At 32.4% G+C, this 15383-nt stretch overlaps 1 protein-coding gene across 12 annotated transcripts in view; it reads left to right on the top strand.

Moving 5' to 3' along the window:
- Positions 1-15383, top strand: part of LOC118197810 (secernin-2-like) — a 184228-nt gene that overhangs the window by 139180 nt on the left and 29665 nt on the right. For all 12 annotated transcript variants that reach the window (XM_085816813.1, XM_085816818.1, XM_085816816.1 and 9 more), the window contains 3 exons: positions 12433-12626; positions 14120-14307; positions 15044-15243. In XM_085816813.1, the coding sequence (XP_085672939.1) occupies positions 12441-12626; positions 14120-14307; positions 15044-15243 (574 nt within the window). In that variant the 5' untranslated portion in view covers positions 12433-12440. The remainder of the gene's footprint in view (positions 1-12432; positions 12627-14119; positions 14308-15043; positions 15244-15383) is intronic.

The raw sequence follows: 15383 nt of genomic DNA, 5'->3' as shown, positions 1-15383 counted from the left end.
TATGTACTAGATTGGTACAATATGACTTGATCCTGCTTAACAGTCCATTCATTTAAGCAGGTATGTGGAGATGAAGAAACATAATCTAGAATGCCTTATGTAGATTCTTATCTCTACTGTGCTGTTTCTTATTTGGACTTCTTGCCTTACATTTCTGCACCACGCTTGAGATAATCACACCTGCTGGCTACGTTGGCAAACAGCATCAGACAGGCATAGCACGGAGGTCAGAGTTCAGCACCATCAAAATCGGGAAGACACACTACCTCGTTTTCTCTCTCGTCGAGAGGAACCTTCCGCACAGTTATACAGTTCGCCTTTTCTGCTCAGCGCAATCGCGAACGGGAGAAATGCAAATTTCTGTTTCTAACAATAATGAAAATAGGTTATCTTAGTGTGTAAAAGTAAATTTCAGTATGTAAAAAAATGATAAAATGTGTAATCTCCGTTCAATAAATTGCAACTATGAAATCCCCCACCGAAACAATGAAATTCTCCCTAATGGGGAATTCCCCCCCCCTGGTATACGAGAACGTGTAGTAAAATATAACAGCATATTTATTGCCTGAAGAATATAACCATGATAGCTCTTGCCTTGAAAAGGGAAAAGATAGAGCAAGCTCTTGCCAAATCTTAGTAACCTAATTAAAGTTCAGATTTAAGTGTCCTGTACAGATAATATGTGAATATTATTATTATAATTAATAATAATATGTGTGATAATATGTCCAAGAAAATATGTGAAACAGGAAATTTGTGGTTTTTAATGGATATTATTGTTTTTTTTTAATTCTTGTTTTTTAATAAATTGAATTTTATTTTTGCAAGTACCGGCGCAGTTCTTTTAAATTATTAAACTGCAGTATTGTTAAGTTTTGGAAACCGTTTTTCTAGTTTCATTCATGAGACAATTATTCAGTAATTTAAAAATGATAATCAAAATGAAAGTAAAAATATAGAACTTTTTTATATGTTTATTTATTTATACTTTTTGCTTTATTTAGAATTTTTCATCCTTTCTTTCCTTTATCTCACCGCCTTTGTTTTTTTAATTTATTTTCGATCCACGTGATTTCTACTAATACATGCTTTTCATTAGCAGGTTATATATATTTATTTATTCATAGCATTTATTGTCAAATATATTTATCATGAGTTTCAAAAAAAGAAAAAAAAAAGGGGGGGGAGACTATTTAGAATAGCAAATGGCTTTTTTTTTTATCCCCTCCCCGATTGTTTCGGATATACAAGGCTTACTGTAAAAGCTTCCAACTCTTATTAGCACAATTTCAATCCCTTCTACTACAAACTGATTAACACTTTTAGGAAAGTGAAGGAACAAACGTTGCAACCTACAATGATACTACTGAACGTAATTTTGATATACCTGATTATGTAGCTGTAGTAATTTTGATATACCAAAAGGATATTCCTTTTGGTAGTGTATGAAGTAGCAAATTTTTATAAGTAGTTATAAACGTGTTTTCAGATATCAAAATGCTATACACGTTTTCTACGCATGGATAGTTATCATTGCGCTTGTCGATTGCTATTTAGTATTCGAGTGTAAGTTCCGATGTCAAAATGATAAACTGTAGTACTTAAATAGCAACAGTCTTATTTTTCTAATGTAGACATGTGCCCTTGAAATCCAAGTAGAATAAAGTAGCTAGGAATGTAGAGTATGGCGGAGTACGTAAAATTTATCTGCTTTTAAAAAATGCATTTACAGAGGTATAGTTAAGGAAAATTCGCTTCAGTTTATGTTACGCTGGTGAAAATTGCGAAATCATTTATTTTTCACAGACAGAATGCAGCTATCAGCATCAGGGGTTTTAACCCTCTGTCAGCTGCAGGTGGGAACTAAACTAAATTTTCATCAAACAGAGTAAAGAATTTAGTGGTAGCTTGTTTTTATATGAATACTTTCTGCCTGCATGTACTTGGCATTTCTGTTAGTAAAGCATGTAGTAAACAAAAATTAATTTCAAGTCACCTCTTGGTAATTCGAGAAAACAGTGCTTAAATACGACTGCTTTTGTACTGTACACTGTGGATTTTGAATATTTTGTACTGTACAGTCAGTATTTTTTCTAAATAACTTTAAAAATATTATAGTTTTTAAATTGTTAAAATATATTTCACGGAGTGCAATAAAGAATAAAAAAGGGAAGGGAAAATTTTTTACCTTAAGTTTTATATCCTCTCCCACTCCCAAACTACTTCTGTAGTATTGATTTTCTGATACTCTGTGTTGTAAGGAATTTAATGCTTGTACTGTCATCAGGTTATTTTGAAGCAGGAGACGTGAAAATGTGCAGTGCCCTCCCGACTGGGAGTGCCCTCTGGCTGCCAGTGCCCTCTGGGACTCGGAACTCTGGACTTCTCGAATACGTGTCGAGTATGCTTCCAGTTACACCACGAAGGCATGCGAAAAGGAGGGAGAAGGTACCTTACACTCCCCCCTTTTAAAGTACGAATGAGGGTTACAAGACCCAGTCACCAAATCTTGGTGGTGACGAATTATCGTCCGCCACCTTTTAGTTCGGGAGCCACTACAGTCATTAGGTTTTTTTTTGAAGCAGGAGACGCGAAAAATGTGCAGTGCCCTCGCCGGCATGAAGGCATGCGGAAAGAAGGGAGAAAATACCTTAGAGTCTGATAAAATTTTAATTTTATTGAATGTTAATGTCCGTAGTTGTGATTACCAATGACTGGTATCTCGAGTGGATTGTCAGCTAGCTAGTAGTCAATGGTGACGCTCATATAATAAATGTGTTTAAGAAGCAATTAATATTTGCAAAGTTATGACTGCAGTCAATATTAATATCTGATGGACATTGGTAAGCCAATTAATATTTAACTTTCTTAAATTATAAGGTATTTCTACCACATTCCTTCGTGGTGTAGTGGTTCTGCACACTGGGCCGGTATTCCAGAGGTCCGTGGTTCGATTCCCGTCGAAGGAGGTTGCTAGCTTCAAAAAATATACCTAATGTCTCTACAGCGGCGCCCGAACTAAAAGAGTGTTGGATGAGGATTTGCCACACCCAGGATTTGGCGATTGGGTTCCATAAAGACCCCACTTGCGCTTTAAAAGGGGTAGTAAAGGTATTTTTCCCGCCTTCCTAGCTTGCCTTCGTGGTATAGTGGTTCTGCACACTGGGCCGGTATTCCAGAGGTCCGTGGTTCGATTCCCGGCGAAGGTGGTTGCTATTTTTCATCTTTCCCGTTTCAAAAAATATACCTAATGTCTCTACAAAATTTTAGAAATAATTATATGGTCCTATTTCAGCAAAATTATTAAAAAATGAATTATGCAAAATTATGTTTGTACCTTGATGACGGATTTCAGTGTATATCAACCATATAAACATATCTTACATGTTATTTTCTGTGCATGCTTCGTCGTTGATTTTAATTTAGGTAATAATTAATTAATTAATGTAAGAATAATCCAACAGAATAAAAAGATATAAATGCCCATATTAATGAATAAATTCAGTTTAAACTAATCGAATTAAGATAAAAATTATCCTAGGTCCTCTTTCCCCCCCCCCCCCCCTCCATAGGGCGTTAGCCCAGAAGGTCTATTAATTTCGTTTTTGCATTTTGCGTTGAAAACTTTAAATGTCGGTTCACTTTTCATATTGTTGCCACCAAATATTATCGTCTTGTGTTATATTTAAAGAAATTAAATAAATGTATGTATGTTTCTCACATTGTGATAAAAAAAGGTACCTAAAGCCATCCAATTTTTAATAACATAATCGCCAACCGAATATGGCCATCTGGAATTTGAAATTTGTTTTATTGTCGATTTCATATTTTGTAACACTTCAATGAATTTTTGATTAACAAACTCAACGAGTTCAAAGTGAGCAGTGGCAAAACTGTACACGGGGAAAAAAAAAAAAAAAAAACATTTTTATCTCCAGCGCGCGAGACTATGTATCGGAAATTCTAGAGTTATGCTCATTTTAAAATTATTTTGAGATATTGCTGTTGAATTGAATTTTGTGATTTAAGTACAAACAACATGACATTTAATAAATAAAGGTAACACACAAAAGCTTAAAAAAAGTCTCTTTGGGCGTAATGTAAAATCTAAAAACTTTCTGCCTTTTTTTTTTTTTTTCTATTGTGTAACTGATAACTGATCTTCTGATAACAGCTACATTGTCATTCAGCGAAGAACAGCCATCTGCTGTTGGGCGCGAGCTGCTTTATCATCCATCAGAGAAAACGTTGAGTAATTCAGACCATCACAACTGCCATCTTTCTCGTTTTATTGAAATGCCATCTGAAGGCTGTTCAAGATTCCTCACTTACAGCTGGGCTTGCATTATGAATGCCACAATATTCTGTTTTGCTCTAATTAAAATTTTCAGAGCCTAAAGTGATTAAATCAAGAAATTCCAACGTTTAAATTTTATTAATCTGTAGTGTCAGAAAATTGAAATCCATGAATAGGAAGTGATTGTTTAACTTGCACCAGATTGTACTTGATATGCTTAGAATTTTAATGTGTGCGTGTAATTATTAAAAATTCCATTTGATTTTACAACTTGCAGTTCACAGTACGCAGAATAGCGATGAAAATAGCAATACTGCTTAAGTGAATTAATTTATAACAATGTCTTCTGCCGTAGAGTGATAGAGACACTGAAATTCTGCAATAATTCCAAGTTATTTAAATAAGACCTTAATGCAATTAAATGTAAATGATGATATAATGCATACATTTACAAGTGTTTAATCATATAAATTAGAATTTTTATGGTATTTTTTCACTTGGGATTGTGGTTTCGGATTTGTCTCTCTCCTTCTTTCTCGTAGAACGATTTCTGGTTATTTCTGTTCCATGAACGACTTCTGTTTTAAATATAGTGCTCACAAAACAAGTTATTCTGGGTTACATTATCTATGTCACTATCATCATTGGCATTTATTTTCTACGGATGCAGGCTGTAGCAAAAGTAAAGCTTCTTTTTGTAAGTAATAGAATTTCATTTTAGCAAGCTATTTCTTGCTAATGAGGATTACCTCAGAAAAAAAAAAATAACTCCGTTTGCGTTGTTCTGTGTCATATTTTCTTTAATTCTGTTCGTGACACTTGTGCTATTCTTGACCTCTTCTTTTAATTACCAAATGAAGTCAAAACAAATGTATTATGTTGGGCTCTTGGAGGGGGGGGAGCTTATTTACCGTGAGTTATTTATATCATCAGTACATTTCTGAAAAATAGCCTGTGAGCTCTAAGTGAAACTAAGTCGCTTAGAGCTGAAAATAAGCAGCCGCATTCGTTGAAGCATATTCACTGAGATTTTGTACAAACTGCTTGGTGCTATAATTATATGCAATTTTTCAATCAAATTAGCGTCCATTTTGTCAGTTTTTCATTCTGCTATATATTATGACTGCTTCTGTCATTATTTCTTCTGTCATTATTAAGGCAACTGTCTTCCAAAGCCTGTCTTACGTCCATTCAGCAAAACTTGAATTCAGACTTAACACCGAGAAAATTCTGGATTTTTATTCTCTAGATGTACTATTTGAGTACAACTTAAAGTTTTGTAACCCGTTTATTGACGAGATGGGAATGTTTTTCAAAACTCTTATGACTGGATTTTATTAGGATGTTAAAATGTTCATGTCTTATGTATCGGAGGTGGTCAACTTTTGTATATATATATAGTTATTCATAGTCGTTCATATATATATATATATATATATATGTATATATGAACGACTATTTTCTTAAAAATACGTCGCGATCAACTTATTAAAATCTTGATAATCAACACATTCAGACTTGCGTCTTATATATCAATAAGTGGCAGTGGGGAGGAGGTATAAATTAACATGCTATTTTACTGTTAATAATATTTATCCTTTAAATAGATATAGATTCAATTGTATGTTATTATCTTTTATCATCAATGAGAAGACTGCATCTACATGTCTCTACCCAAGCCTTTATATTTTGTTGTTTAATCAGAGATAACGATGAAGGGATGTTTATTCCTAGTGAACTTTAAATATGAAGAAGCCTAAAAGAAGGATCTATTTATATATTACATATGTATGTAATATTTCTATTATTTTTACTAATAGTCATTTTAATTTGTTAGCCTTCTCTGCCCTTTCTGATTTCCCTCGCGTTTCCTTGCCAGTTTGTAAAACTGTGTAGTCTTGGTCTATTTTTCTTTAAATTTAGTTCGTTACGTTTGGTGACAGTTAAGTGCGTAAGTTTGTCCCGTCTGTAAAAATAACTGTTTTCGATAAAAGGGTCTTTTGCGCTCTTACCCTGTTGCTTCATAAGTTCGTCCCGTCTGTAAAAATAACTGTTTTCGATAAAAGGGTCTTTTGCACTCGTACCCTGTTGCTTCAGCTTCTAGTCCTTGCGAGAAGTCGCAACACAGACTTTCAAGGAGATCTAGCTACATTGTATGTTAGAAAGAAGACTAAATCTTACAAGTATGTAGATCTAAAACAAGAGTAAATATAATCGGTACCTTTGGTGGTATTGAAGTACTTTTCTCGACTAACATAATTCTGAAAACATTCCTCAAATTTCCTTGCTTATAAGGTTAGATAAATTTCTAGAGTTATAATTTCGTTTCTTTCATCTTTTCAATATTAAACATGTCAGAATGTTTCTTGGCGGTATGTTTCGCATTTAAAACCTTTTTGAAAGGAAAAGACAGATTCTGCACAACAACTAACATTTCCAAAATCATGAAATCTGACCTCTTCATTGAAGTTTCCAGTCACATTTAAAATTTCTGCAACGTATATTTCAGTGTAATAAATTTATGTTTTCGTAAGCGATCAGATATATTTGAAAATTATTCAAATTGGTTTGTTGAAAATCTTCTATTAGAATAATAAATTTTGTTTTGTGTGCATTAATGCTGCTGATCATTTCAGATCCTGTTTTTTTTCCTTGCAATTCTAAATTTAAGTCGCTTAATTTCAATGTAAAATGTGTACGAAACGCTAAATTACTGCGCAAAGTTTTATCATTTAAATGTGCAAGTTCTTGATCTTGCAGTTCGAAACAGATTTTTTAAACACAGCTAATAAATTACGAAATTATTGCAGAAACTTATTTTTATTTAGCCATCTTATATCACTGTGTCATAATAATTATAGCTATCCCTTTATCAAATTACGATTAAAACAGATGCCGTGTGAGGAATCTTCTTCGAATGAAATTAACAATTTTGTACGCTGTGTCCAGTATTTCTTTCGTGTTAAATCTTTTATGACTAAAACGTGTAGATGAATTATGCAGTTGTAGCTCTTATCATTTTGTCATACAGTTATGAATCCATTTATGCGGCCTATCATTGCTCGTGCGTCATCTTTGTTATTGAGAAACTTAATTTAAAAAAAAAATGGCAGTTTCAAATTAATGAGAAAGTTTTAAAAAATGTTGAACATAGTATCTACATTCTCTAATCCTTTCTTTTAAAGAAACCACACCCAACAATTCTCCTTTAGATATATAATCTTGAGAAACCATGTGAATAAAAACGCAGTTGTGCTATGTCACTTTTATCTTTCGATTCATCAAACTGAAGGGGAAACAAGAACATCTGTTAATATCATAATTTTTTTCTTATATTTTTCAGTCAGTTTCTAAATCTACTGCATCACAATATTTTGAGACAAATGAAAATCTTAAATTGCAGTAATAATTTCAGTATTGTCCTTAAAATCGTTAAAATGTGAATATGACATTTTCAAAAAGTTTCTTTTTTACATTTTTTAAATTAAAATAAGGCTTACTTTGAAAGATGCAATACTCATTGCACTTGATGCAGCATGAGGTTTTAAAAACATTTTGTCAAATTCTTTCTTAATTTTACTTATACACGTATCACAATTTTGTGAATAAATATGTTTGCTATTTATGTAAATGTAAATAATGCCTCTTTAAATTGCCTTTTTCAGTACCAGCTCCAGATACACCGTATATTAAGCAACAACATTTATCACTCATAAATGTAAAAGAGTAATCAAGTTCGTATTCTTCATGAAAACGTTGCCTTCCATATTTTTACTTTATTACTAATGTTATTGGTATTAAAATGTAAAAATAGTATACATGAAAGTATGTACCTTTTTTTAACAGCAACAGTGTTAAAAAAAATGAAACTTTTTCTAGAAACACTAATACAGGGTTACCACTATGATACTTAATATATTAACCATGACCGTTTGTTTCTATGAGTCACGACATTAAGTTGCTTTTCCGTGCTTTCGTCTTCTGCCGACTTTGATCAACTAAAAATCGCTTTGCGGTCGGCAGGTCGATCGAGATCGACTTGGTCATTCTTTATATACATAGTGTTTAACTGCTTCTAAAATGAATACGTTTAAAGCGTTAAATTTCATCAAAGGCGTAGCTAGGGTTTTCAGTGCCCGGTGACAACTGAAGATTTTGCGCCCCTTTCTCTGTGCCAAGAACGGAAAATTTTCATTCTAAAACTTCGTAACATCAATTTGGCGCCCCCTGAATGCTGCGCCCGGGGACAGATGTCCCGCCTTGCCCCACCCTAGCTACGCCACTGAATTTCATTTACTCGATTTCATTTGAGTGCTAGACATCATCATTACTCGATACTCGAGATCATCGAGTAAATGAAAGTGTTCGATTGGACATCTAAAAGTTTAACTATGTCTATGAAATAATTATTAAGAATAATTTACAATTTTGATTAAAAATAAAAGATTATTGCCATAGTCCAAAACTTAAGATGCGAAAGTTTGATCATATATGGCAAGGAAAATGTGCTTGATATCACCGTAAAATATATGCATGTTTAGGTGCAGCTTTTAAATTTTTATTATAGTTTATTAATGCAACGATTCTTTCATGTTTGTTGACGTATAACGAAAAACTTGCGAAAAATCTTGTTCCCTTAATGGTAATCCATTGCTGCTTACCATGGTACGTCAATAGTTACAATATTTATCACCTTGTGGAAAACATATCCATGAAATTTGTTCTTAGGCATTGTGAATATCACTTATGTTCAGATGCCGGTAATTTTGCTTCTTTTAATATAATTTTGTTGTTGCACAAATCAGTTTAAAGAAGTAAATACTAATTTTAAAAAAAAGTGTTTTTAATAAAATCTTAAAGATTTCAGTTTTAACGGTAGCCCAAAAACGTTAACTCAAAACAGCTGTTCTAGATGATCTGAAATGGAGAGATTCATCTAAAAAGAAGTGGATTATTGTGACATTAAAATAGCTTTTCGCAACATAATAGCAAACAAAGAAAGAAGTTTAACGTAAACATTAAAAAGTCTGAAAGGTTTCAGATTTTGTCTGTCGCCCAAAAGGGTTTGGTAAGGTTTTTACGCTCTCGCTGAGCTCGCAGTCTACTACTCTGCTGCTGCATTCGCTCCTACTAACCTTTTTTCTTTCGGTCTTTTTAGCTTTATTATTAAGTATTATTTCCTTCGGACTTCCACCATACACAACTCAACAGCAAAATTACAAAAATTTTAAAAGCAGCATAGCAGTATACGTTTAGAATTTGCGATGCAGCATTAAATGTCGGCATATACTTTTCTACCTTTTTTCAGTCTTTTCTCAGTTCATCATATCAATATTCAGTTTTGTTACTGAAATGGCTTTGAAAAAAAAAATTATTAACGTTTTGTGTGTTTACTTTATTAATTAAATATCACGTTCTTAGCGCTTACGCCATATAAAATTCGATCAAACGATAAAATCATAAAATAGAATTTAAAAACAGCGTATCTTTAGAATTTCCGATAGACAGTATCGCGCGCTGGCGATAAAAATATTTCATTCTGTACTGCATTGCCATTGCATGCTTTGAAATCGTTGAATTTGTTATTAAAAAACTCATTAAAGTTTTATAAAATATGAAATATATAATAAAAGAAATTCGAAATTTAAAATTTGGGCTTTCAGCTGCCCATGCTCGAGTGGAGGACTACCTTATTCAAAATTTGACGGCTGTACCGTTGTTTTAACATTCGAAGAAATATGCATACATTCATGGAGATTCTTCGTTATTTAATTTCTTCAAATATAATACAGAGCGATAATAGTTGGTGGGAGCAATCTGAAAAGTGATACTGGCTGTTATAAGGATTCGACGCAAAATGCCGTTTCGTGAATGCTGGTATCAAAATGGAGAATTCAGCTCAAGTTTTTCAAGCTGGAACTATACCTCATATGGAAAGGTAAATGGGTATCAGGGGCGTAGCTAGAGTTTCCAGCGCCCGGGGACAACTGAAGAATTTGCGCCCCTTTCTGTGTGCCAAAAGTAGAAAACGTTTCATTAAATAATTTTGTAGCATGAATTTTTCGCCCTTTGGATGCTGCGCCCGGGGACAGATGTCCCCCCTTGCCCCACCCTAGCTACGCCACTGATGGGTATATATTTTGTATCAAGTGGTAGAATTGTGTTGATAGACTGTAACAAATTTTGGAAGAATAATAAAAATTTTGTTTAGTGTTTTGACGATTGACGGAACGACTAATATATAAATAATCTAAGGCAAATTTGCGTACTGGTATATTACTTATGGCAAGTAATATACCAGTACTTGCCATAAGTAATATACCAGTACTAAGTATGGCAGTTTAGAATTTTTTGTTTGAGTTATTCGCTTTTCTTGATATATATGTTATTTCTCGTTTTGCTTTTTAATTCTTGATATATGAAAGCTCAAGCTTGCTTGTAAAAAACGCATTTTGTAAACGCATTAAATAATTAAATCAAAGCTGTCTTTTTATTTGTATTTATTTAGCTTTTTAAACTGTTTTTGAAGTCTTGTATGCAGGGCTGGCGTGTGGCAATTTGCCGTCCAGTGCAATTTCTGAGATTCCTAAAATCTGCCGGGCGCCAGTGGCCGAGTCGTAAAAATCGACGAACACTGGTTGTTGCGAACTGGGTTCGAATTCAGGCGAACGGGCTGGCTGCATGGGTGTTTTCGTGGTTTTCCCCATGTATAACGTGTATACGAGCCAGTTTCCCTTAGAAAATCCTCCACGAAGGCATCTTTCCCCTTAGCTAGATAGCCCTAGTGTGATTTGCTAAACCCCTAGTGTGATAAACTAAACGTAAAATCTGCTGCCTAGTGGCTCCTTAAATTCTAAGAATTTTGGCGCCCCTAAGTACTACTGCGCAGTTTTCCCCCTAGATTCTAGAAATTTTGCCTTCGGGTATGTATCCTTAAAATTTTGCAGCTGTGTACTTCTCTAGATTCTAAAAATTTTGCCGCCCTTTGCAACCGCACCAGGACTGTCCTTGCATGTGTGTAAAGCAAAAATCAACAGTTTAAAGCTTGCGTAATCTTATAAGATAATCTGCATTGTCATTTGACATTGTCTTTGTGGTTTATTACGAAATCTATATTGTTACATATAAGTAATCTTAATTCGTTTTAAATCTAATACTTGGGTTTAGCACTGGGCTTTATGTCGAAATGTGCTAATACCGCGAAATCTAACTCTTGTTAAAAATTTAAGTAAACGGACAAATGGATTTATTTTCTCACATTAGATATTGGCGACGCCTGCTGTTTTTTCTTGCTGCGAACCTTTATTCGTCGGGTTCTGTATTCTTCACTCGCGTTTTTGGCTACCATCCATTTATATGATCTTCAAAGCCTGTTCATGTCGAGCCCCTAATTGACGTCATAAGAACGTTTTTGAAACTATGCGATGACGGAAGCACAAGTCTGTGGGTTTTTTTTTTTGCTTCGGGAACTGATAGTTGCAGCCCAGCTTTAAAAAATTTTCATGCTTCGTGATTTATAAATAAATAGTTTGGATTATTTTCTCTCCCTCGTTTTTTAATAGATCGTTTAAATATATAAATAGAGATTTATGTTATTTGATTAATAATTTTTATTAATATAGTATCAGAAAATATCTAAATATTATTCAGGATTGTTTTATGTTTCATTGTGTTTAAATAATTTTTTAATACAGCAGTACATTATGATTATTCTTATAAACATTCAGAAACTTTACATATCTTAGATTTCACTTAGAAAAATGAATATGATTTACTTACATTAATATTTACATAATTACGTTAAATATTAATGATTTAATATGATTTACTTGCATTAATATACACATAATTCAGTAAACATTAATATTTACTGAAATTAAATTAAAATAAATAAGTACATGTGAATATATTTTTTTAATTTTCTAAATTTTCCAAATTTGTTTTATATTTTTTTGATGTAATGGTTAATGTGTACTTTAGATTTTAAAGGCAGAGCTTCTTTAGTACAGTAGTTTCCTATAACCACAAATTTCATGTTATTAATATATCATAATAAGAATATAATGCATGTTTATAATATTTTTATCTCATGCCGTTTTATTTATCAAATAAGTAATTCATCATATTCATTGCAGAATTAAGGATGCCGAAGGAAATTTCAAAATTTGCCAGTACAGATCCTCAGTCATGTGATACTTTTGTTGTTTTGCCCCCTGGCACAGCTCTTAACTGTGTTGTTTTTGGGAAGAATTCTGATAGACCAAAAGGAGAAGTGCAAGAGGTAGTTTATTTTCCTGCAGAAAATCATCCTGCTGGTTCAAAAGTGCAGGTTTGTACTTCAGTAGTTTTGATAAAATAAATGTACGTTTTTAATGAATTAAATGAAGTTCTTTTTCTTCAGCATACTCCATAACATCTTGTATCAAATGCATTTTCTATGAAATTACAATTATCCCATTAAAATAATTTTGAAAAATTCATCTGTTAATGAGTTGAATATAATGTATTCTCTTCTGCTTAAATGTGAATGCAATTTTTACCAAAATTTCAGTAGAACTAAATTATAATTTTGAGTGCAAATATGCAGGTTTTCCATAAACTTGAACATGTTTTAAAAAATGATATAAAATTTGCAAACTAATGTATCACAATGCAGTTACACCTAAAAAATATTTTGTGTAATTTTGTTATGAATAGAGTATAGATCTTATTATTAAAATCTCATTCAGAAAGTTTACTTTTAATTAATAGATAGAGCCATATTTCAATGAAAATCATAAGTGCACAAATACTTTTGGGAGCCATTGTAAACTGAAAGACAAATGTAAAGTAGTGATTTTACAGCAGCATTTAACTGTGAGATATAGAGTTAATACAGCATTATTTAGATATAGAGCATAAGGTTTTTGTTACCAAACATGATACTTTTTGATTATCTGCATCCTCACCGAAAAGTCACAAACACACTGTGGACTTCAGAGAGCATTCTCAAATTTGTTACCAACTTAAGAGAACATTTGTTTAGGTATTTTTACATCTGTTTCACTGAAGGATCCAGTTCCATCTTTTTTTTATTATTATTATTATTATTAAATATAACATGTTTTTACCTTTTTTGATAAAATCCTGCAGCATTTTTTTTGCTCCGTTGTCCTCCCAATCTACCCAGCAATGTTTTTTCACCAAGAAAATCAGAGCATTGTACGAATAATACACATCACATGCAGCCTCAGTATTATGCATCGGACAGAATCATGATCACCTAAAAACAGTTGCAACTTCAATGTAATGAAAATAAAATCCACTGTTCCATTAATATTCATTGTAAGGAAAGAAAATGCATGCAGTGCAGAGGAAATAATAAAAATTAAAAAAAATGACTGTTGAGTTTCATAAGTGCTAACAAATCTATATGTACTCAAGCATAGGAGTGCTATGTATATACGAGTACTTTATAAAAACTTTTTGGCAACATGTTGCATCATCAATACTTTTTTGTGGTTTTTCAGTTGGAATGCAGATTATCTGGAAGTATCCAAAATACTATTACATTTTACATCCTTTTTGCTGTACTACTTTCAAATTCTTCTGAACAGAAAATTTGTTAAGCAGGATTAATTTTATGGGAAAGATTATGATATGATGAACAGAAATATGTATAGTTATAGTTTAAACTTGATCATAATATTCTTGAGTGTATTTAAATGCTCTCTATGCATTATCTAAATTATATACGCCTTTTTTGTACTGATGCAGAAAAGTACTTCTGTAGGTCCACTCAAGATTGGCTGTATTTTTTTATGCTATTAATAATTTCTTTAGTGCACTTATATTGCTGTGGATCAAGCAGAGCACACTCATGCTGTAATTTTGAGTAAACCAGCTTGGATGTGGGGTGCAGAAATGGGAGCCAATGATGCTGGAGTTTGTATTGGTAATGAAGCTGTATGGACAAAATTAAATGGTCCCGGTGATGCTGAAGAAAAGCTCCTTGGCATGGATCTTGTTAGGTAAAATTTTTATCCAGTAAACTAAACTCATATGTCTATTTCAGTTAGTTTTGTTTCTCAGTGTACATACATGTGACAAAAATAATATATGCAAGAAACTGAAATAACTGGGGAAAAGATCATATATGTGTATGTATAACAGAGAAATTGAAGTATATTGTATATCACATGTAGTAGTTTCAAATATATTATATTTTTTCTAAATTTGAAAGAGAATATATATAGCACCAGCTATTTTCTATTCAGTTATCATATTTTAAGATCATATACGTTTTCAGAAGATTTTGTTGCTTAGATATAGAATCACTTCAGTGTATGATTTATATTAATATTTAATTAGTGCCAGTAAAAAAAAGTATTCACGAATGTATGCAATATTTATTTTCAAATTGTAAAAATAGTTGATAAACTAAGACAAGTCTTGCCAGCTTAAGGAAATCTAAAATACATTTATGTATTAGATTCCTTTAAAAAAATTCAGGACTGCATGTAAAAATTTGAGACTGTTGTAGAAAATCAGCTTGTTTAGCATGTTTTAACGACTTTTTTAATAGCAGATATTATTTATCCTATCCATATTATTTTTTTAATTTTCAATTAATATATGTAAACTAATAGCAGATCCACTTTAATAAATGCATTACATAGAAAATGTCATTTTATGTTGAAAATTAATTTTATAAAAGCTTTCTGTAGTGACTGAATTTTAATTTTACCCTTTCCCTTGCTTGTCTAGGTTAGGTTTAGAACGTTCTAGTAGTGCTAAAGAAGCTGTTGATATTATCAGCAGTCTTCTGGAAGAACATGGTCAAGGAGGTCCCTGTTCTGATTCTAGTCCTGACTTTACATACCATAACAGTTTCTTAATAGCAGACAGTAAAGAAGCTTGGGTTTTGGAAACTGCAGGAAGTCTATGGGCTGCTGAACATGTAACTAGTTAGTATATTTATTTTTAGTTAATAGCACATTATGTATTTATATTAATAGGATTTCTTGGCATTTCTTGGAACTTTAAGTGGTCTATATTGTTTATGTATTTTCATTGTGTAGATTGTACTTTAAAATAAAGATTTTTT

The sequence above is a fragment of the Stegodyphus dumicola genome, chromosome 5, assembly GCF_044657685.1.
Source record: "Stegodyphus dumicola isolate Sdum_Otavi_A_Nest chromosome 5, ASM4465768v1".
In the NCBI taxonomy this organism is placed as follows: domain Eukaryota; kingdom Metazoa; phylum Arthropoda; class Arachnida; order Araneae; family Eresidae; genus Stegodyphus; species Stegodyphus dumicola.
This window is presented reverse-complemented; position numbering and strand designations above follow the sequence as displayed.